Here is a 23,044-nt window from a genome sequence, read left to right on the forward strand (position 1 = left end):
GTCCCTCTCCTTTAGTCTGTTGTAAGCTGCTTTTTTTCTCCTTCCTCTTTTTTAACATCACCTTTTCAATTATTATGTCTGTTGTTTGTTATTTCTCCTATTATTCATTAAACCAAATTACTTTAAACAGTTTTCATCTTACTGATGTGCTCCGTTCTTCTGTTTTGCCTGTCTGGACCACTCAGTTTGTGGAAGAAGATAAGGACTGTTACCTCATGTAAAGTCACAAACTCAGGATTTTCATTACCTTGTGTAATGTCCCAACACCAGAATACTTCTCCCTGATGCCCAGAGGACTGCATAAACTCCTTTAGCAGAATATCCCAAAAGGAGGCAAGTCTGTGAGCTATGGTGGAGGATCAGTAATGAAACACTATGCAACTGCAGGAGTGGTGTATCACAACTTACAGATTATTAGAGTTCTACAATATTTACTCCATTACTTACTACATTACCACTTCTGCAGAGTTTTCTACAAAAAAAGCTGAAGAAAATCCAAAATATTGGTCTTAAAACACAAACCCAAATACTTTTAAAACATCCCACCAACAGGCCCCCAAATAACAGAAGAGAGCTGGCAGAATATTGAATAAAAAGGACTCTGTGAGCACTAATAGTCACAATTTACCATCAGAATGTGTAGGCATAGCTATGCTCAGAGGATTTACATGCCAGAGCTATGAAATAGAGATGTCAAGATCTAAACCAACAAGAGAGCAGAAGGAATTTCTGGTGTAAAGGATCAGAAAGTTTCACAGAAACACTGGTGGAGTTAAAGCTGTAATTGTCCAGCACCTGATTAAGGACTCTTGAGGAAATATCCTCTCTCCAACACACTTATGGGAACAATGCAGTTGTACATTGCCAACACTTCCAATGTCTTTTTAATGACTGCAAGGGGTTTTGGACAAATTACCTCAAGCACCAGTGGCAAGGCAGCCACACAGGCCAGGCCACAGCATGGAGGAAGGGCAGGACTTTCTCGTGGAACCCGAACACAGCTGTGCAGGAAAAGTCCGCTAGGAAAGTTTGGGAGTTAATTGTTTCAGGTTATTGTAATTTGATTTTTTTCCCTTGAAATACACTTCAACTTTCTTATGCTGGCTGTCTTGAGGTGAAGAAGAACAGAGGAACCACTGAAGGGACGGTTTTACTGACAGAAACTCTTCCCAAGTAAGCAATTCCCTTGCACTGACTGAAGGTGCACCACACCCAAAGGACAAAGTCCACACAAAACTTTCTCCCTCAAAGGACTGGGGGGAAATGAAACAAATTTGACCTCACTGTTAAGCTAAACCTTTTTTTGTTTTAAACTGAAGTGCCATAAAGCTCTATCCCAAACTGAAACATCTGGCCAGAAAATTCCATAAAAAATACAACAGTAAAGCATGAGAATGCACACGTAGCAAACTTCACCACTGATACTTGTTTTGGTATTTTGGTCACAAAACTAACAAAAAGGCCTCAAATTCATAAAAAGTGTGGGAACTACCAACCTAAGAATAATGCCCAGGTGTTTTGGGATAACTCACTGCCAAGTCTGCCAGGATGCCCCACATTCCTCACGATGAACATCTCTTTTAGGGAGCTCCTGTGGAATGGCTGCTACTCCCAACTTCCAGAATCTGCTTTTCCTAAAACTACTCCAACCCTTCTCTCAGGAAGGTACAGGGGGCTGAAATCAGTGAACTTCAGTTTTAGCTTAATGCACACACAGAATTTATTATCCTTGGAAAATAAAATATACAGCAAGTAGAAATCTACCTTTTTTCACAAGGAAGAACCAAAAGCAATTTAAAAGAATCACAATGTCATTTTATTAAATTTGATCAATCTAGATTCCTGGTTTAGGAATTCAAAATACCTACTTGGTGATCACAGGCAGAACAATTTAAGAATGAAAAGACCTCTTGGAATGTAACATTTTTCTCTGCTTTTATACCTTCTGTGATGACAAGAACCTTCCCTCCTTTAAAGTCTGATCTCTGTGGACTCCTTTACATACAAAATTATAAGCAGCTGCAACCCAAGAGAGGAATGAAAATATATTTTATTTTTCTTTTAAAAATAAAACTATCAGCCTGGAGAAACAAGGAGGCAGCACAGAAGATCATGTAGGAACAACAACAACTTTATCTATGGTGCAAGCAACACTAAGTTTTAAAAAACAACATCTCTGGGGTGAAAGTTTAAATCTGGCAGCAAGAAGTCTTCAAACTGCATCTGGGAGCCAAGTAAAGTGTTTTAGTTAAGCCCAAGTACTTACTTTTCCAACAATATCCACTGATGTCCTTGTGAAAATGTTAGAGACCAGAGATTATGGGAATACAGCAAAAGCAGGGAAGTCTGCCACCTCCAGAGTGTGCCTATCTCATCCAGGTAAAAAACCTTGGATGTTCAGTTTTTGAAAGATCCAGGTGAAAAGAACTAACTTTGCTCAGCTGGGAATGGGATACTTCACCATAATATTTGATACCATTCATCAGATAGGAGATATTTGTGAATCGTGTTGTGGTATCATCTCCCTTGGATCACTGGGTGCACTCAAGTAGAAAAAAAAAAAACATCCAGCAGCAACTCAGCATTCAGGTCAGTTTTTACCTGCACTGAAATTAATTCCTTTGTGAATTTCTAAGACTCAGTCTTGGCACGTTATCAACCTCAAATCAACACACTCTGTGTTCTATGCAAGAAACCTGCATTTCCTTCAACTTCTGTAACAAAGGAGGCTAAATTGGCAATTCTTTCAGACCATTTTAAGCCAACATCCAAAGCTAATTCGTGCTCCCTGATTTCTCACTTGAGTGTTAATCATTAAACCCATTCCAGGTAATTGGCTCAGGTTCCCAAGAAGTGATTTGTTAAACTTCAGCCAGTTCTCCACTGGATCTTGTCTCTGATCTATGAGCACAAAGAAGGCATCTGACTGCCTTCCTCCTGATTTCCTGGCACCTGGAATCTGTACCACAGGTCAGAATTCCTGAACTGGTAAGAAGGGAGGAAAAGAGGTGGAAAAGGGACTACTCCTGCTAAATTATGATCCAACCATTGAGAACTCCAGGTATTTACTGTCAGGAAAAAAACAAAAAAACAAAAAAAAAACAAACAAAAACAAACCCAAAACTTCCAGGTATTTACTGTCAGGGGAAAAAAAAAAACCAAACAAAAACAAACCCAAAACTTCCTTCTGTTGCCATAATCTTTTAATCCACATTAAAAACTGTAGTCATAGTCAAGCATTATCCTTCCCTCTCACATTCAGTATATTCTCCTAATACTCGAGGTAGAACTATTCCATTAAGTGCTGCTTTTTCTTATTTTTTCAAACCAGCAGCCAACAGGTGAGAAGTGTTTTTGTGGCTCTGAAGTCTCCAAGATGCCTACTGGCCCCATATGGATCTAGAATTTTAATGTTTTAATTCATTTTGCCTGCAATCCAAACATGGCAAGCACCCAATACTATCCTGCAAAGCACTTAACACCAGGAGCCAAATGGGCAGCCCCTGTGCTGTACACTCTGTGATGGTTTAGAATATCATCCTACAACTCCATATGAATCCAAGCCAGGAAAGATAAGATGAAGAAAAAATGTCCTCGTGTCCCTGAGGAATCTAGATAGAAAATGTGCTTTTACCTGTTAATTTACAGGAACCACAGTGTGTCAAACCGTTTTATGTTAAGTTGTTATGAGTGGAATATTAATTCCAGCTCCTTGACCCCATTCAGAAATACATGGATTGTAAGCCCTATAGCAGTGGGTTTTTATGCAGCTACAGGTGTATGTGTATCAAAAAAAAACAACAGAAAATATTCACTCAGAAAGAATACTAAATTTCATCTGGTGTCTGCCCAGGAATTTTCAGTCCAAATCAGGAAACTGATAAATTAATCACTGCTGCAGTTTTGAGATGAACCTTATAGTAGCAACCTCTCTTCTCTTTTAGAGCTACTGTTCACAGACATCTTCCTGCTGCTGCTACTCTGGGACTAAGTTACTGTGTATTTTCCTTCACTGAGCAGCTGTAGAAAAGATAAGGAAGAGACCATCAATTTTTACAAGGATAGAATCCACCAGCAGATTCTCCAGGTGCTGAACCTGATTTGGAAGGATTATTTAGGAAGATGACAGAGTATGTTGATGGCACACATTCATTTAGGATAATCAAAATAGCTCCAGAAGGATTTCAAGTTACTTAGCAAATAGGCAATAGCACCAAGAGTAAAACTCCAACCACTAAAGAGGCAGACAAGTAACACCAATCAGAAAAGAAGTTTTGGAGTCCCTGAATTTAACTCTCAAGTAACAATATCAGCTCTGTGTTGAACAGGAGGTTAAGAAGCACAAAATAGAAGTCATGGAAGTATTAACTATGAATGCAAGTTATTAGCACAACCAACTGCCGTAATCCAAAGGGCTGGCACCAGAAACAGACACATTAGAACTGGAAAAGTGAAGTATGATGATGATATTGAGACTCATACAAGTTTCAATAAGAAAAGTTAAATATTTTCAGGTTCCTACAGGCGGGGAAAAGGAAACGTCTGACAGGATCAAAAACACGAAAAATCCCAGAGGAGCTCAGTAAGGACTTTGCTCTCACCATTTCACAGCTCCTCACAAAAGACACACAGAGCCCAGTGGGAGTATCAGACTTTCCTGAAGGCTGACTGAGAGGGACTGAGCAACGCAGAGATGAAAAAAAGCAGCTCCTACAGCTGGATCTTACCTCACCTACCCGTCACCCACATCCACAACTCACAGAATACATTAAATTAAGTCCAGCATTATTAATATACATTGAACAGGGAGGCAGATTCAAGAGCACAGGTATCACTGTGAAGTCAGATTGTGAATGCCTAATTTAGATGGTTCAGGCAGGCAGAGATAGCAAGGGATGTATTTAAAACCAGTCTGGAATATGATGCTGGAGCCTCCTGAAAGACAGCAGAGAGCTGCAAACACATCCCTGCCATGCTCAGACAGCTGTTACAGCTGAAATCCAGGGTATTTCTTACAACTGTGATTAAGAGTGCAGCTCCTGCCTGTCTCCATGGAGACTGATGTTGGCTCAGCAAAAAGTCACCAAGTGCTTTAAAATAATTCCTCTTCGTTTTGAAATTTCAAAGCACTTAACTTGTTTTTGCCTATCAGATGTTATTTTCCCAACTAAAACTGCAGCAGGAAAAGCAACCAAAAGCACTAGTAAAAGTACAAGAATATTTTTAATGCTCATTTTACATGCAGCTGGAAATTAAACACCAAAATATACATTAAAAAAACAGAGAAAGGAATCTCCAAAACTAGAAATCAAGCAGTCACTTGCACAATCTTCACATTATGAGTATTTGTGCACCAAGTAATTTATATTTAGCTGCAGAAGAATCCTTTTTGGGATGATTCAGTTAAATATTAAGTGTTTTGGCTTAATTAACTCTTGCCCTTTTTATCTAAAGGCTATTCCTTTTGGGACATACCTTTTCTGACACAGCTTTAATTGTCTAATACCAGGACAATAACCACAACAGTCCCTAACAAGAGCATCTTTAAGAATCTCCCTCCTCCACCATCCAGTTTTGGTTTTCCTTTAAGGAAACAAGCTAATTCACCACAGCAGACAACAGCAAATTCTGTCTTGCAGAAAAAATAACCTGAATTTAAGCTTCCCAAATACATAAACAGCAGCTGAGAATGTGTGCAATTATAAAGCTTTTTTAAAAGGTTTTCCATAAATATGGTGAGTTTAGTGGTAAAAATATTACAGTGTTTACAAAGTGTCTACAGATAAACAGGTAAATACTGTCAACAGTCTCAATTTAGCACAGTATTTTTTAAACCTTAAATGTGGCCATAAACTTGTATTAGCACAAAAGGTTGTTTTTTTTATATATATATATACACACACCCACACACCCCTTTTACCAGAAATTCAAGTTTACCTCAAATAATTTGCACTTCCATGTTGGTAAAGATTCCAAAAAAAAATTCAGCTAATGAATTGGCATTAAAAGCTCTTTGAGATCACACTCTGCAAAAAACCAACTAGAAGATATCACACAGGTTGGGTTGCTATTTTCAGTTCTCAAAGAATGGCCGAGGTTGGTAGGGACCTCTGGGGTCACCCTGTCCACCCTCTGCTCCAGCAGGGCCATCCAGCACATCCAGGCTGCCCAGGCTCATGTCCAGAGACATTCTGGATATATTTGGGGACAGACCCTCTACAGCCTCTCAGGGCAACTTGTTCCAGGCCTTGGTCACCCTCACAATTGTGTGACAATCAGACACAACTTCCTGTATTTCACTTTGTCCTCCTTGCCTCCTGGGCACCACTGGAAGAGCCCAGGGCACTTTTTTAACCCCTCTTTCAGGTATTTGGACCCATTCATGAGGTTCTCCTGAGCCTCTCCTGTGAGCTGAGCAGTCCCAGAGCTCTCAGCCACACCATGATGGAATTTTCAGTACTATTTTCCAGTATTCTATTTTTCAAGACATTTACAAACTTAAACTATACCACTACTGAGCCTCATCTTTTTCTTTCTTGACACATATGGAGGAAGAAACTATAACGATCTTCTGGTTTAAATAATCTTTTCCATAAATAGTAAACTTACACACCCATTTCTTAAGCACAGGAGTACACAGCTCTGTTGGCCTTCTGGAGCTTCTCTGTCTTCATGGAAAATAAAGACAGTTTGTTCCATAAGCACTTTAGTATAAATTAAATTAGGAATGGTGGCCACGCTGGTCAAGAGGAAATTTATGCCATGAAATAATGCCTTTTTTTTCCTGTTTCTTGCATCACTCCACTAAGAATGTATTTCAATTTGGAGAAAAATTACATCCATCCATTTTAAAACAGAATTTTAACATAGATCAGGATTTTATATTATAACTCAAAAATGTTCTGAACTATAAGCAATAGGTAATTTGAAACAAAACCAAAGGCTTTTGGTTTTGAACATGAAATAGCACCAAAGCTGACAGAACAGAAGAACTTGTTGGCCTTGAAAACAGCATTTTATGAGACTGTTGAGGGAAAGGTACTCCATATGAATTAAACTGTTTTGTTACTACTTAGGTTACTGACCCCAACAGAAAAAAGAAGCCAACAGAGAAAAATGAAGAAACTCCCCCCGCCTCCAAACTTCAGCAGTTTAAATAATTCTGATTGCTACTTGATTAGCCTTCTTTGTGGTAGAAATGATGGGTGTTTTCCTCAGCAATAAAAGAAGTGAACATGACCTCCTGAAAAAAAAAGTTCACTGAAATAAATGTTCTAGTTCCAGGCATCAAACCAATCATTTTTAACACTTAGGGAAAAAAACCCAAAACACTGCCTCCTCACATTTTTATTTATAACATTAATTCATAAATACCAAGATACTAAGGAAATTTTAAGCTGTGAAGATAAACTTAACAGTGATGCAATGGAAGTTTAAGCACCAAGTTTAGAAAAACACCACTAAACTAACCCAACCCCCAAATAAAATGATCTCTCTGCCTAATGAGGTAACTACAAGAAAATGTCACTTTACTGGCCTGGAATGGACAGGGATAACACAGAGGATGATGAGAACTCACCTAAATTGTGTCGCTTTGTCTTCGCGTGCTCGTGAATATGTTTCTTTGTAAAACAGCCAAAGAAGACACAGTAGAGGCAAGAGTGGAGTCTGTTCAGGTGGGCACCACACATATGACAAATGCACGACTTTGCCTGAAACAGCAAAACAGACACAGATGGTGAGTGCCAGAAGCATCCCCCAGCCCAGGTAACCGGGCACAGCTCTCACGACCGCCCTTCCCTTTCACTCTGGAATGCTGCACAACAGCAGGGAAATTGTTCTGTCCTCATGTGCAAAACCAGCAGCTGGACAAACAGGGAAAACTCCTCCATTTGTCCAACAGACTTCCAAGTCCTGTCAAGGAGCAGGTCTGATGATTCAGATGAACACCAGAACCCAGGGAAAGGAGCTGCCCAGCAGGGAGCTTAACTGGAAGAGGCAGGAGTTGGGTGGTGGGACCATGGCAAAAACTCTGCTTTTTACAGCACCGACCTCCTTGATGGTCTCAAAAGCTGTGATATAACTTGAACATTAAAATATGTGTGGGTATATGATATTCCATTTCTCTGCTGGGAGATTCTGCCCGATTCCCTCATTAGATTTTTCTACATTAGTCCAAAGAACAGTGGCATAGTATCAAACCCATACCAGCCAGAGTTACAGAAGTTGCCTTTGCCATTCTGAGACTGGCTTTGGACCAGGAGCTGAAAGCAATGGGCTGAACTATTCCCCAAAACTAGCCAGAATGGGCAGGTCTGAGGAAAGTTGCCTTGATTCATTGTTAATTAATAAGCACACACCCCTGGATATGACAGTCTGTGACAGCAATATATTTTAACAAGTGAGTCTTAAGGACTAAAAAAAGTCACTGGAAGGTTAAATAGACTTTTTAACTCTTAATCATATTTGAAGCACTCTAAGCCAACAGCATCCAAACTCATCTCTTCACATTAAACTAAAGTACCTCAATAATTTTAATTGCTCTGTTTAATAAGAGACTTAAGAGAGTCTTGAGAGTAAGTCTTTCACTCAACCACATTGAAAGTAATTTAGGTTCAACACCATCTGACTGGAAGTTACAGACAGGAGAAATTCCTTACAATAAATTCACTTTTCATCTCAGAACTGCATTCAGACCTTGTCTGTGGGCAACTGAACTTCTGTAACAGCTTAGAGCTACAAAGAACACTTAGAGGTATGTCTGATTTACAGCCTAATCTGAAAATACTATTTCTTTGCTTGTCAATATAGAAGGACCCTTTTCGTACTAAAAAAAAAAAAAAATAAGAACTGGGATTACTAAAATCCTAAGATATCATCTAACCCAGGCAGTGCATTTCATCAAAAACAACCCACAAAATTCTTCAGTAATATTTGCCCAGTCTGCCACAACTTAAAATTACTGCTGAATAAATGATGCACAATCTTGTTCCCTAGTCTGGCATTTTTCTCTCAGAATACTTTTGGCTTTTTTAAAAAAACCCTCAAAGCAGCTTGCAATATGTTGCACCATGTAATTTATTTTCAAGCTCCTACAAATTAAGACTCAAATTCTGAATCTCACATCTTGTGTATTCAAAGTTATCATAAGTTGTTAGGGGAAAATGTTGAATCGAACTCCACACACCTACAGAAAGAAATATTTTAGAGTTGGGCCAAAAAAAATTCACCACCACCAGCACAATTTCCATCTTTAGAAAAATGCTGCAGAACTGTCAAACTGTTGCCTAACGGCCGCTCGTTGGCTGCAAAAGCTAAATAGGATCAGCCTATCTGTTAAGATTGCTGCTATGACAACAACTCCAGCAACCAGCTATTTTACTGAGCCAGCTAAAAATAAATCTTTTAGCATTAAATGTATTGTAAACACATGACATAACAAGCATGTAAAAGCTGGTCATTTTAGGCTAAAAGGCAGAAAATTTGTGTCTTAAGGAGTTTTTATTGCAATGGAAATTAAGAGAAATTGAAGAATGTGTAGGAAATTTAGTGATAAGTTGAAAGAGCAGTTCAATGGCCTCTTGAAAGGAAGCTATTTTATCCATATCCTCTGTTTGTTCAGTATAGCTCAAGATGGCTTTTCAAAAGTTGTAAGAAAACAAGGTTAAAAGACAGAGTGTGGAAAGAAATCAATATCAAAAACCATAGTGGCTATTCTTAACCAGATTAGCTGTCTCCTTGTCATCTGTCTGTGCTTTTAAACAATTTGCCAAGTTAAAACAAAGCTGCCACTCTCCTACCCCACCCCAAATAATCAAATTACTTTGTTTCATAATACTCCCACCCTGCTCACATCTCTTGAGGCTACAGTCTAAGATGAAACAGAATACTGCAAATGAGTAATGAGAAGCAGTCGGATCCATACAGTCACCAGCTTGTTTTAAAACAGCATTCAACTTTTTCAAAAGGCAAGTTAGGTCTTGCTTATGGTCTGGATACTTTAGGGAACTCAACCAAGATTCCAGCTATACAATCAACCTATCACTTCTCCTCCCCCAAGATACAGGAACATCCCTTCCTCATCCAAGAGTTTTCCCCCTTCCTTCACACTCTCTCCCACTATTATTCTGCTCCCTTTCTGCCTCTCTCCTTTATTATCCTCACCCTCAAGTACCCCACTCTCCATCTTTCACTGCATCATACACAGTCCCTCATCTTCATGTCCACAGCCAGTTCTTTCAATCCACACTAAACCTCTGTCTGTCCCCTTTATTTTTGCTCTGATATTCCAGCAAACCACACACAGAAACCAGAAGAGGCCGTGAATGTTTTCCTTCTGGAAGATTATAATAACTTTTTTAAATGATAGGAAAGAGTGGTCCTGCACAATGGAAATGGTGTATGCACATACAGAGAGTTACTGATAGCTCTGACAGCATCTCAATTCCTCTGCAGTTGAGGGATTCCCTCAATTCCTGCATTGCTTCCAGGGCTGGGCTAACTCACAGGCCCAGCCCCAGCAGTGGTTTTGTTCCTTCTACAGAGGATGTTCAGCCCAGCAAAAGAGGGTGCAAACATTAGTGCATGACACACACAGGGGAACTGGCTGAGATCACCTGTAAGGCAAGGCAAGAGTCCCCCTCTAAAACTGCTCTCAGTGCTGTGAACAGTCATGATACAAAATGAGTTAAAAAAGAAAGCAGCAGGCATCACTAGGTCAAAACCTAGAGTGCTGACACTCCAAATTTTCCCAATTGTCAGAACAGCTTATTTCTAGTTTACCATCAAACCATCAGAACAGCAGTGGAGAAAATGAACACACCCACTGATGTTCTGCCCCTGCACTTCTCAGTCCAACAGCTCCTGCTCTGCTGTCCTGGGCCAGCTCAGGCTCCACCTGAGCAAGAAGGTCACACAGGGCAGGAGCATCAGTTGTTCTAGAAACCCACAAACCTGTTTCAGCTTCATGTAATACTGGCTCCCCAAACCAACCAATGGCAATGGAAATGAATTATCCCTACAAAGCCAATAGAGCAGGGAAAGCAAGAGGCATCCAGTGACCTGAGCCATTACAAACTGTCCTTCCATATTTGCAGCTAATTCAGAAATAAATTTAGAAGCACAATTTTTATTTAACTGTATATGATAAGTGGAAAACATCTTTTTAGAAGTTTTCCACTGTGGTACTTAAGAGTCTTGCCTCTTATGCTCACACTAAATTTATCAAAGCACTTGGAGAACAGAGAGGTTTTTAGCTACAAGCTTATAAGCCAAAGACCTCCTACCTTTCACAGTCTGCAAAACATATCCACCACAAAGGTACAGGGGAAAAGATGGTTGAGGTAACACTAACAAGACAGTGGGAGGCTTGGGAGGTTAAAAGATCATAAGGAAGGTGTTGCCACCCTGTAGGTGTTCACAACTAACTCAAAGAAGCAGATTCTTAAGGCAGTCTTAAAGCAAACACGAGTTATGGATCTCTGCAATGTTTGATGAGGTAGCATTTGGAAAGTAAAAGCTTCACAAACCAAATCTACTTTATTTCGCATCTTTTAAATTAAGTCTTTTGTGTAAAACAGATATAATGTTCAGACACATCAGAGAAAAAGAGAAAGTATTTAATTTTCTAACATGTTATGATCATTACTGGAAGTTTTTGGTGGGTATGCTTCATTTTCCAGCCCAAACCTTCTTCAGAGATTTTATTCTCAGTCTGCACAGATCAAGGTGTTTGTTGGGCAGGTCTACATATGCCTACCTAGAGAATACAGGTATATGTGGGAAATTCTGCCTACATGCCCAAGTTTGCCACCAAAACCTGCTTTGTTCCCCAGGAGCAGTATTTGTGCTCCAGAAGTGTTACCTCAGCTCTGCCAAACTATTCCTTACAAGGTTGTGCTTCAGAGGACTTGAAAGAAGGTGAAAGCAACACTTGTGTAGAGCCTTAGGAATCTGTGACAGTTCTGCAATAAAACTCTGCTTTCTTGAATCCTTAATCCCTTTCAGACACATGAACAAAAGTGAAGAGACTGAGTTAAGGTTTGCAGTGCTCCTTACCTTAATAGCAGGCCAGGGGAAAGAAGAAAAAACAAACCCAAACCAGGAAAGTCAGAGACCTTAGACTGAAAGTTTTTTAATATGAAGTGCAAATACCTTCACTGGGCCACAGATCTAGACACTGAAGCAAAATTTAAACATTTTCTCACATATTCAGTGTTCCAGACCTTAATATTCACATTTTAGGAACACTCAATCCTCTCTGGGAATTTTTGCCCATTCTATTCCCCTTGCTATGTTTAGATCACAGCCTGGACACAGGGTTTTATTTTTATTCTTATTCATTCATCTTGCAACCAATTCTCTTCCAGATCTAAAGCAGCCACAGCAGCTCATGTTGAGTGATGAACAGTGTGCTTCCCTTGGCCTATTTTTTGAAAGGAAAAAAAGGACAGATAATCACAAAAGGCCATGAAACCAACAACTGCTGAAGATGGAGACCCTATGGCTATTCCAACAGTGGAGTTTCTTCTGCCCTGTGGGAGGACAGAGCCAGTATTAAAGCATGTATAAAGTATTAAAGAGCATTTATTACTCCCAAGTACTCTGCACCTCAAGAGTAACAAAAATGGGTCAAATCTGCCTTACAACAATTCTGTCACTCCTTAGTCTGTATTTACTCCCAGACTCCCCGTGCTGTGTTCCTGACACCAGTCTGTCACAAATCCATCAAACACCAGCACAGGGGCTGGGACATTTCAGAAACTGAAATAATTAAAACTTCAAAGCCATTTTCTTAGAGCTGAAGAGACAAAAAGAAGGAATTGATTCTACAGTTCTCCATGATATGGCATATAAATCACTCCTCCACATGCTGATAGGATGATTCAGTTACTCTGAGTCAGTGCACTGCTCTGACACATCAGCTTTAAATAATTTAAAAATCAACTTAAGTATTGTTCACTCACTTCCTGCAACCAAGTCTTAATTAGAAAGATTGGAAATGTCAATTTTGTCTTTAAAAGAACATGCCATCAATATCATAAATTTAAATTTTATTTTCAGACCCACTGAGGTCAGGGGTACCCATAAAGGTTTTATTTGTACAAGCAAAACTGTGCACTAGTTACAGAATTTTTGAGTTTGGTAAGTGCTCAGAATATCACAGGTAACTTCATAAACTGGGTTATTCTAAATGTTTGTTTAGACAGCAGCAGAACCAAAAAAAAAAAGGCAGAGAGTAGATGTCTACACAGCTCTCCCAGACTGAACAGGACACTTGGCTCTGACCATCTGCTTGAAGTTTGAAGACAACAATATCACAATTTATAATTAAAGATGAAATAGCCTAAGCTGTTAAATAACATCACAGTTCTCAGATGGAGTGTAAATAAAAATATACCATTATGACCATGTGAGCAGCTTGCTGCTGATTCCAGTGAGTCCTACTTCTGTCTGTAACTGAAAAAAACTGTGGAAGAGAAAAATGAAAGCACTGAACATGCTAGAAACCAACTTGAGGAAACATTTTCCCTTTTCATCTGATAGGGATTACATGCATGGACAATACTCAAAAGAAATACAACACATATTTCTGAATTCACTCTGAAATGAAGACACGTAGTTAAATGAGTTCCATGCTGTAGCCAAAGTCTATCCAAGTTACAAAAACATGACTTTGGTTCAAGGCCTCTCATCAAGAGAACACTGCAAGTCAATCTACAACTACATAACCCAGATGAAATTAATAATTATGTCTGGGGGTGAAACAGAGAACTGAGTCGGTATCATTAATTCTACATACAGATTTTCCTCCAGCTCTCCTTATTCTGGATGATGTGTGTCATTTCAAGAGATGGATATTGAATCTCTGTGATTGTTTTAACTCATTCCATTTTTTGTTTTCACAAAATTCTGCAACAGGTACAAGGCTGAAATGAAACTTGGGAGGAAGAAAAAAGTTGTACAATTTAAAAGACAGCATGAGCTAGAGGAAAAAAACAAGACAACGCTCTAAAAATGTAATTCTGCTTTTCCTGTACATAGTCACAGGAGTGAAAAGTTGTATTTCAACAAGAACAAAGCAATTCTCTGGAATTCAAATGACTATGCTGAAATTGCTTCTTTGCTTCTTCTTTGGTAGGTGCTCATCCCCTCCACCAGCATTTACAAACCGAAATGATTTCTCAAGAACTCTATAAAAGATGCAGTTAAGAGCCTATTGTGTTTTTAAACCATTTAAATAATGGACCTTATTCAAATTAAAACACGTGTCCTTCTATAGTAAGATTCCTTTGACAGTGTGAAGTCTATTTGCCTTGTGAAAACACATAAGCTTCTTACAGTTCAAATGCACGGCTCTCTCCCTGGATATATACATTGCATGGATACATTCCGTGTGTTGATTTTTATCTATTTCCTGCAATGCACCACTGCAGCAGCAAATTCCACATGAGAACAAGGGGCCTGCCAAGACCGCAGCAGTGTGTGCTCCGATCGAGTGCAAAATCCATTCCTTCCCCTCACCATTCCCCCACGTCAGCAAATCGTGGAAATGTTTTTAAATCTCCTATTAGGTAACATATTGATCTCTTCTGTGGGCACGTGACTGGGGAAGCAATTCAAGGAATAAGCTGAACAGCCAAACCTGCCTGATGCTATGCAGAGTCTTTTATTAAACCCTGCCCAGGCTGCAGAGATTACTTTTTGCCCTGTGTAAAACTAAGAAATGGGATCTTCCTATGAAAACGGGAATGCTCTTGGGAAGTTTGCCACAGTACTTCGATAGAAATATTCTAGATAACATCCTTTCAGAAAGGAAAGAAAAAAGAATCTTCAGGATCAAAGCCCTAACAACTCCTACAGGCTCATTTGGAAAAGCACACATATTCCAGCTATCTTTTCTTTAACTACTCTGTGATAGCCATAAAAATACAGACACTTAATTAGTTCAGATCAAAGTCAGAGCAATTCTGCTGGTAGTAAAGATGGATGGGATGATGCTACAACACAGATTCTCCGTGGTGTGACTTACTAGTGGGACAAATACAGCAAAAAAAGACAAACAGTAGAAAATGAGCAGCAGTAGAATGACAGAGGGCATCTATTAGTGACTGATTGATCTTTAAGGTCCCTTTCAACCCAAGTCATTCTATGATTTTAAAAACCCCAAGGCCACACTGAAGAGGGGACATCTATTGCTGATTTGTCAAAACTGGTTTGAGTTCTTATATATGACACATGTATGAAATTAGAAATTCTGCTTGTCTAGTTCCACTTATGATTTTAAGAAGTCAGCATCTGAGTATTTATGGAACCCAACCCAACCTGCACATTACTGTTGAGGGACAGCCAGAGAATGAAACAAATTCTCAATGTGCTTGCACAGAACATGTTTATATCCAGTAAACTGAAGTTTACTGTTTCCTCACGCCTCAATACAAAACAAATTAATAATTCATGTTACTAGAGCTAAATAAAAGGTCTTCCATTCACTACAAAACTTTTATGCAAATTTGCAAGCCTAAAGTTATGGAGATAAGACAGAGGTAGTCAGAATTCCAATTCACCCTTCAGAGGACAACATTTAGACAGATGGATATTCTGAACTATACAGACAGGCAGGTCAGCATAGAAAAAACATTATTAAAGCAATATGAGCATAAAATATGTTCTGGAAGAGAAAAAGAGCTTAGATTTCTCACATTAAAACCGGTAAGATGAATAAAAGCATCTTCAGAAAAACAGCTGGGAAAGAAGCATTCTCATGACAGGGATTTACTCTTTTATCCATTTAACGAGTTTGCAAATTGCTGCAGTCCCACAATAATATAATAAACATTAATCACAAAGTATGTAGGAAGGTGGGCGATAGATCCTCAGCAATGAGCTTCTGTCTTTTTCCACAGAGTGCACAGCCAACTATGTTCTAACACTTCGTGATGTATTTAGAACATTAACTTGTTTTGCAAAATATGTGCATTTTACCCTCCTCCCAAAGGAATGAATTGGGAGGAAGGTGCTGATAAACTGTGACTGCCTCTCAGGATCAGGGCACAGGGAATTCTACCTCCTGTGGTTAAGGAGGGTTCAGGGAAGGGGTGCTTCCCACACAGAGAAGTTTGGAATCACATATATGGAGCTGAGAAGCACCAAAAATGTCATCCAATGTGCCCCACTGGCATCAGGATTATTAAAGACACCACTTGGTTATTATGTATTTTAACAAGGTTTCGGATATAGGAAGAGCTGTAGGATGACAACATCGTAGAAGCAAGTTCTGCATTCTTTCCTCACTGCAGTTTGTTGACTACATCTAAAGAGATCTCTGAGGTTTTTTTTCCCCAGCAATATCCAAACACTCAACAACACTTTGTTTGTTTATTTTCTTAATGTACCAATCACAAGTATTAAGTAAAAATAAAGAGATCTGATTTTTTTTTCCCCAGCAATAACCAAACACTCAACAACACTTTGTTTATTTTCTTAATGTACCAATCACAAGTATTAAGTAAAAATCCATATATTTCCTTCTCACAGCTGCCTGGAGGCCATTAATAGATTAGTTATATATTAGGGTTATTGCTTAGTTCAGGTGACCTAAACTGACAAACTTCTGAATTGAGATTTTTTAAATGGAGCACACAGAAATTCATCCTGATATTTTGCATAGTCTCTTCTGTAAATTACTAAAAGGAATGCTACTAAGAAAAAAATGTGGTTTTTTCTAAGTTGCATGAAAAAGTCTACCCTTTTTTAATAGTGCAAATGCAATTACCTGAGTCTTTCTGAGGTGTCATCCTCAGTAATTTTGACTCCAAAAAACTTACCATGATTCTGATCAGTCACAGTTTAATAAACATGAGGCAAACCTGTAAGTGAATGAAGTTGACATCAGGCCCTAAATCTGTCCACTGACATTTGTGTAAAGAGAAAAAAAAAACCAAAAAAAAAAAGGTCTAGAGCTTCACTGCAATGTAATTCTTCAAAAAGCAGCAAAAAGAACCAGCAAAGAGATTCAAACCTTCACCCTGACCCAGCTCACACAGCTGCCTACAAGGACCAGAAGAACATTTGTGTGCAGGTCAGATGCCACTGACCCTTGCAGCAATGGGAGAAGTTCCTGCTCATAGCAGCTTTGAGCTATGTGAATTCACTAGAAGAAAAAAATCTGCCTTTATATCTGTGAGAATAAATATACTAACAAGGTTACAGAGTGGTTTTATTGGTTGGTAGTGGTTTTATTATTGTTGTTATGGGTTTGGTTTTTGTTTGTTTTTTTAAAATTTAATTTCCAAGCAGCTGCTCCATCATATTTAAAAACCTCCACTGAAATTAACAGCCAAGCAGGAATTGGCCAGAGCTTTGTATATTTGACAAGTACTATATGAAAAATGTTCATATTCAGCACAAAGTCAGAACAAAAACATTATTTTCCACAAATTCATGGAGAACAAACTTGCACAACAATTCCAGTGTCACTGCTGTAGACTTGTAAACAATGATTCATGAGTATTTTGAAACAGATTTTCTATTTCATGTTTTACCTTCTAATATTTCTTCTGTTCATTCATAATTTGGATCAAATTGGAAAGATCTGGCTGATTTTCAGAGTGTTTGAACACTTTTTTATCAACTCAAGGTAGCTGCAAGACTGCAGCAACCCTGAAAGTTAACCCATCAGGAGACTCCAGCAAAGTGCTACATGTTGATGACATTCATCATCACCTACAGCAAAAGATACCAAGATTTGACAAGAACATTTTGTGCTGACCAGCCAGGCCCCACTCTCTTCACTCATCTTCTGTATTTATGAGAGGAAGTGCTAAACCCTTAACTCAACATAGACATTCCCTCCAAGAAAGGCTGATCCCTTCAGCTTAGCCCCATTCACATCCCACCAGTATTATTTCCACATCTTCCTTTTTAGTAGGCTGCTTGGTTATATAATGCTGCTCATTGAAATAAAAAAAATTAGTAGATTATAGTGTTTGATTTCATTTATGGACATTGTGCTTGGTTTGTCATTTAATGCAAAAAGTGTTAGTTTCATTTAAAGCATGGCTATAAAAATTAGTTAAGACAAAACAAATGCAGACTGCAGCAGCCAGCTGGGCTCAGTGGCTAGGAAAGCTTATTAGGCAAAGCACATGCTTTTAGCTAGAGCACACCTCTGCATTCCAAAAAGAAATCCCAGCAGGACAGCAAGCTTTCGCAACACCAGGATAAGAAAAGCAAGCAGAAAAACTCCCAGGCTGTTAATTACAGTGAAAGTCTATTTCATAATATCAACAACAGATCTTTCTCCCTATTTTCCTGTCTCTTTAAAGGATGGAATAAACCAAAGCCAAGGCACCTCCACTCTTTGTCATTTCAGTTGCCATGCTTTACAGAGAAGCCTGTCCCACCTACCCTCTGCTGTCCCAAGGGAAGGGATTGGAAGGGCTGCAGAAGAAAGGGTCAAAATACAATTAAAAAGTGCAGGAACTAAACCAAGCCTTCCTTCCTTGATGTAAAGCATGAAAACATAATGTGGGCATTATATAATCTGTCTGTGTAAACACCAGTTTCCTTCTGAATTGATTAGGTTGTATGAAATTCTAAAGCTTCTATCAAAATATGAAACATGGAAATGGAAGATGATATTTCAGTTGAAGTGCTACCCAGTCCTGGTGAGATAAAAATCCATCTGCCTTTATGCTACCAAATACATCAAATCCTGTGTCTTTAGGAGTGTGTGAAAAGCACCAAAAAAAAAACCAAAAAAAAAAACCAACAACAACACCCAAACAAACCAGAAAGCAGAACAACTCCTTAATGCTGTACCCCATAAAAGACTTGTAGAGCAACTGGGGAGTTCCAAGAACCACGTCTGGTAGCCAGTTCCAAGCAGTTGTTAGGGATCTTTCAAAATGAGCACAGCTTTAAACCTAAATAATTGAAAATCTGAACTGAACTCTAAAAAAATCCTTAAACTATTCCAGCTCCTAAAACTGCTCAGAGTTGTGCAGAACAGGAACAGTCAAGACAGAACACTTCAGACACGATGCCACCTCTTCATTCCACAGTGCATCTTTCTGACAGTACTTCAGAACTCATAATGTGCCACTGCCTCACATTCTCACAAAATGCTCTTTAAACCAGAATAAGAGAACTCAAGTTACAAGACAGCAAAACAAAATGTTTAAAGGTGTCAAAGAATATCTTGAACCTACATCCAAACCAAAAATGCTTATAAAGCTTAGTGACAAAGACCTGATTTTAAAAAGAAAACAGGAATGGGTTCACCTTCAGCAGTTTAACTCCTGCCCTTAGATGAGCCAGGTCAAACACAACCCTCTCAACCTTCCAGGTGCTCTACAGCCCTTATATCTGTGCTCTGTAAGCAACAAAAAGTAACATGCTGCATAATACATAACATTTTCCACCTCTTTTTTTTTTTTTTTTTGAAGACATTAAGGTTCCTGCTGGAGATTTAATTTTGTCCACTGCCAGAGCTAGAACAGTACTCTGATGTAAAAGACAATTTGCCTGTCAAAGTTAATAAATTAATCCAGTTATTCTTTCATTAATCACACAGAAATTAAGGATGAAATTAAAAGATTCTCTAAGAGAGGGGAGATTTTTCAGAAACTTTACAGGCACGTTCAAGTGGTTTTCATCAGTCCTGCAAATCCAATCCCTGGCACTTCTTCCTCAGTAATGAAGTAACTGAAATTAACATGCCAAAAACCTTAATCAGAGCAGGATTTCCTGACATCCCATTTCTGATAATCAAGTGATAGCAGTGGTAACTGAGGGGGGGAAAGTGATACCTACACATGTTTAACACAAAATCTGCATTGGGACTTTCCAGTTCACCATTCCCAGGTAAAACTCATGGAGAAAAGACTTATCAGATCTATTAATATTTCTTCTATTAATATTAATATGACCCTTTGAACAAGTATTTGCACAGCAAATTCATCACTGCAGTTCTGCTGGACACAAGTCAACTGACAACACTAAAAAGCAACAAGGAGAAAAAAATCCACATAGTGGACATGTCAGGAATACTATGAAGAAAGAGGGAAAATAGAACTCCACTCAGTGTGGCAACTTCCTAGATCAAAACTGTTTCAGCCCATTCAGCTCTCATTTCTTTCATTGGCTCTTGGGAAATTCTGCATTTTGGAAAAAACTAATCTTCCTTCTCAAACGAAAATACAATTTATGTACATATATACATACACACACATACATATAATGTGTTAAAAAGTGTAACCATTTTACTTAGAAGAAAGCAAACAGAATTTGAATCTTAATTTCCTGCAAAGATGGTTTCAGAACACAATTTATATACTCTTAACATTCAGCAAATATCAAGTACCAGGGACATATTGCAATTTCAATTAAAAATAATAACACAAGAATTGTCAGTATAATGGGAAAACACATGGGTTTTTTGTAGAGGCTTTGATCTATTTATTAATGCCATGGATATTCAGTAGTTCACATTGCATCCTTGGACAGAAGCAGATTCTGTAAGAACTCAGAGACCTTTAAGAAGAGAAAAACGCAGAAGGAGAAACCATAAGCCATCACTGGAACACATGCACCTGACAAATTAGGAGCACGTGGCATTTCAGGAATATCAGTGCCTGCAAAAGATGCTTGAAAGAAGAGAAGTCTGCTCATGCATTCCAGGTGATTGCCAGCAACTCCTCATGCACGTGGCACTGATTCATTCAGACACGACAGGCAGAACTACAGTTCTGTCACATTTGTCAAGCACAAAAAGATATAACTTAGATTCTACCTGGCAATAGCAAATACTGAGCCCACAGCACGTCCATTAACACTAATAATTAAGATAAGTAGTGTTTCATTTAGCAAAAGGGCATCTGTATAGCAAAGCTGCAGACAGCTTCAGAAAAAGAATTACTCAGATATAATTTAGAGCTTATTTTATCAGGAAAGTGTGAGGGTACTTGGCACACGTGAACTTTTGTGCAAAGCAGAACACAGAAAACTTCAGTTGTATAAATATAACAATATGTGATTTAAATAACTTCTTTGGAAAGAAAAAAAATCATCTATCTGAAGACTCCCAACTAGAAAAATGACACTAATAGAAATTGGAAGACACACTGGTTAAACAAATTGCTCTTTAACTCCTATCACAAACTAAATTCATCTTTTAATCAGAGAGTAAGACAACAAACACCAACAGCCAAACACATCCAAAGAAATTACAAAAAAGGATAAAGGGAAAAAAACCACCATCCATATGGTCTAGCTCTGCTGCTCTGACAAAACACAGCAGACCTTGAAGACTCTTTAATTGATCGTTAAATTAGTGAACCTGAGGCTTAAAAAGGCAGAGAAAGAACAGATTCTGTACTGCACTGGATACCACACACCTTGAAGCATCTCCTGTTACCATTCTCCACTTTTCCTGCCCAAGGTTAAGCAAATTACCAGTGACTATATGTGTGTGGGTTTTTAACATATATACACATACCAAAAACCTCTAATTAAACTTCAAAAAAGAAGCCACTACAATAATTCCGTGCATTGAAATAAAGGATTAAAACCTCTAAATTCAAACTGAGACTTTCAAAAGTTAACATCTGGAAATGCATTTATACAGGAAAAAAAAAAAAATCCAAAAAAAACCCCTGAGCTCCACCCAACGACAACATCACAGAAATGAAATAAGTAAGTGCCCTTACAGGATTCTAAATAGCAAAACACATTTTCACATCATGCATTCTGGTCTCTCATGATATGAGATGAAGTTTAATAGGAACTTGTTGTGAGACAGTGGGATTGAAATAAAGAAATTTCATAGCCACTTACAATAATTATTGCCATTTTTAGTAAAACAATAGATGAAGTCACAGTATTATTAACTCTGATAGAACAGAACAGTGACTGTTCAGTGGACCAGAACTCAGTTACTGAATGCAAACTGACTGCAACAACTTGAGGAACATTTTTTTTCTTTTATGATTAAGACAATACCATGGAGAATGGTAAAACTTTACCACAAGCAACTACTAAACCAGCCTTTGCTGGTTTAGTTTTTGACTTTTTAAAATCAATTACTTATAAAATATGTACATATAAAACACCAAATCAACGTGAGATAGCCTGACAGATGAGACAATACAGTACAGAAAGCTTAATGAGCCACAGACTTAAGAAAGAACCAGCCACAAACTTCAAACACACAGACTGCTGGAAAAACTAATAAAATTAATGCTTTGTTTGTTGAACGTACATGAATTACAATTACAGTTTTATTGCTCTGTATTTGTTCAAATATACCCCAGTGCTCCTTTACACAAATCTACGCTTCAAAATAATCAATGGAGTAATTAGAAACGCTGTAGAGAATTAGTGCATTGAGCAACATTTCCATAATTTCTCCTAAGAAATGATTAATAGATATTAGATAGCATAAGCAGTGCTTTTGAGCGACTTAAGCATATACTTATATGGTTTTCCAGTTGAAGAAAAGAGTTCTCATTTCCAACTGGCTTCCCATCAGCCAATATGCTCCTTCAAGACTCTCCAAGAATAAGGAGTATTGGTACAATCAAGGAATCTTACATGCTACTACAGCACCAAGTGAAAGGGTTTTGGGTTTCAGACTGATAGAAAGTTTCCTTTGTTGTGTGGTTTTAAATTTGAATTTCAACATATGGATTAAAAAAATAAAGGACAAAAAACCAAGAAGGTCCATCTATAGGAAAGAGCCGTAACTTCCCTGTGAGCTGAGTCTACACTGTAATTTCTGCTGACTTTCCAATGTCCTTGAGGGAAATCAAACTTGGCCAACAGTTTCTGTGCCAAGGCCTCGTGTTAACAATTGTGTACAGAACACATTGCTGGGATGGGCAGAATCAGCTGTGCCACCAAACACCACCCTGACAGAATCAGCCTGAAATCCCATGTCTTCCTTAAGGTCTGGAGGGATCATTAAACCTGGATAGAACTCTGGGTTGTTCTACCATACTCAAGTAGTGAATTCCCTGCCACATCCTCAATGCTCACTATTCAG

At 38.5% G+C, this 23,044-nt stretch overlaps 1 protein-coding gene across 1 annotated transcript in view; it reads right to left on the reverse strand.

The window, feature by feature from the left end:
* USP22 (ubiquitin specific peptidase 22) overlaps positions 1-23,044 on the reverse strand; it is a 90,014-nt gene that overhangs the window by 49,906 nt on the left and 17,064 nt on the right. The window contains exon 2 of the mRNA XM_041462531.1: positions 7,580-7,712. Within this exon, the coding sequence (XP_041318465.1) occupies positions 7,580-7,712 (133 nt within the window). The remainder of the gene's footprint in view (positions 1-7,579; positions 7,713-23,044) is intronic.

The sequence above is a fragment of the Pyrgilauda ruficollis genome, unplaced genomic scaffold (assembly GCF_017590135.1).
Source record: "Pyrgilauda ruficollis isolate IOZ18807 unplaced genomic scaffold, ASM1759013v1 scaffold16, whole genome shotgun sequence".
NCBI classification, from domain to species: Eukaryota; Metazoa; Chordata; class Aves; order Passeriformes; family Passeridae; genus Pyrgilauda; species Pyrgilauda ruficollis.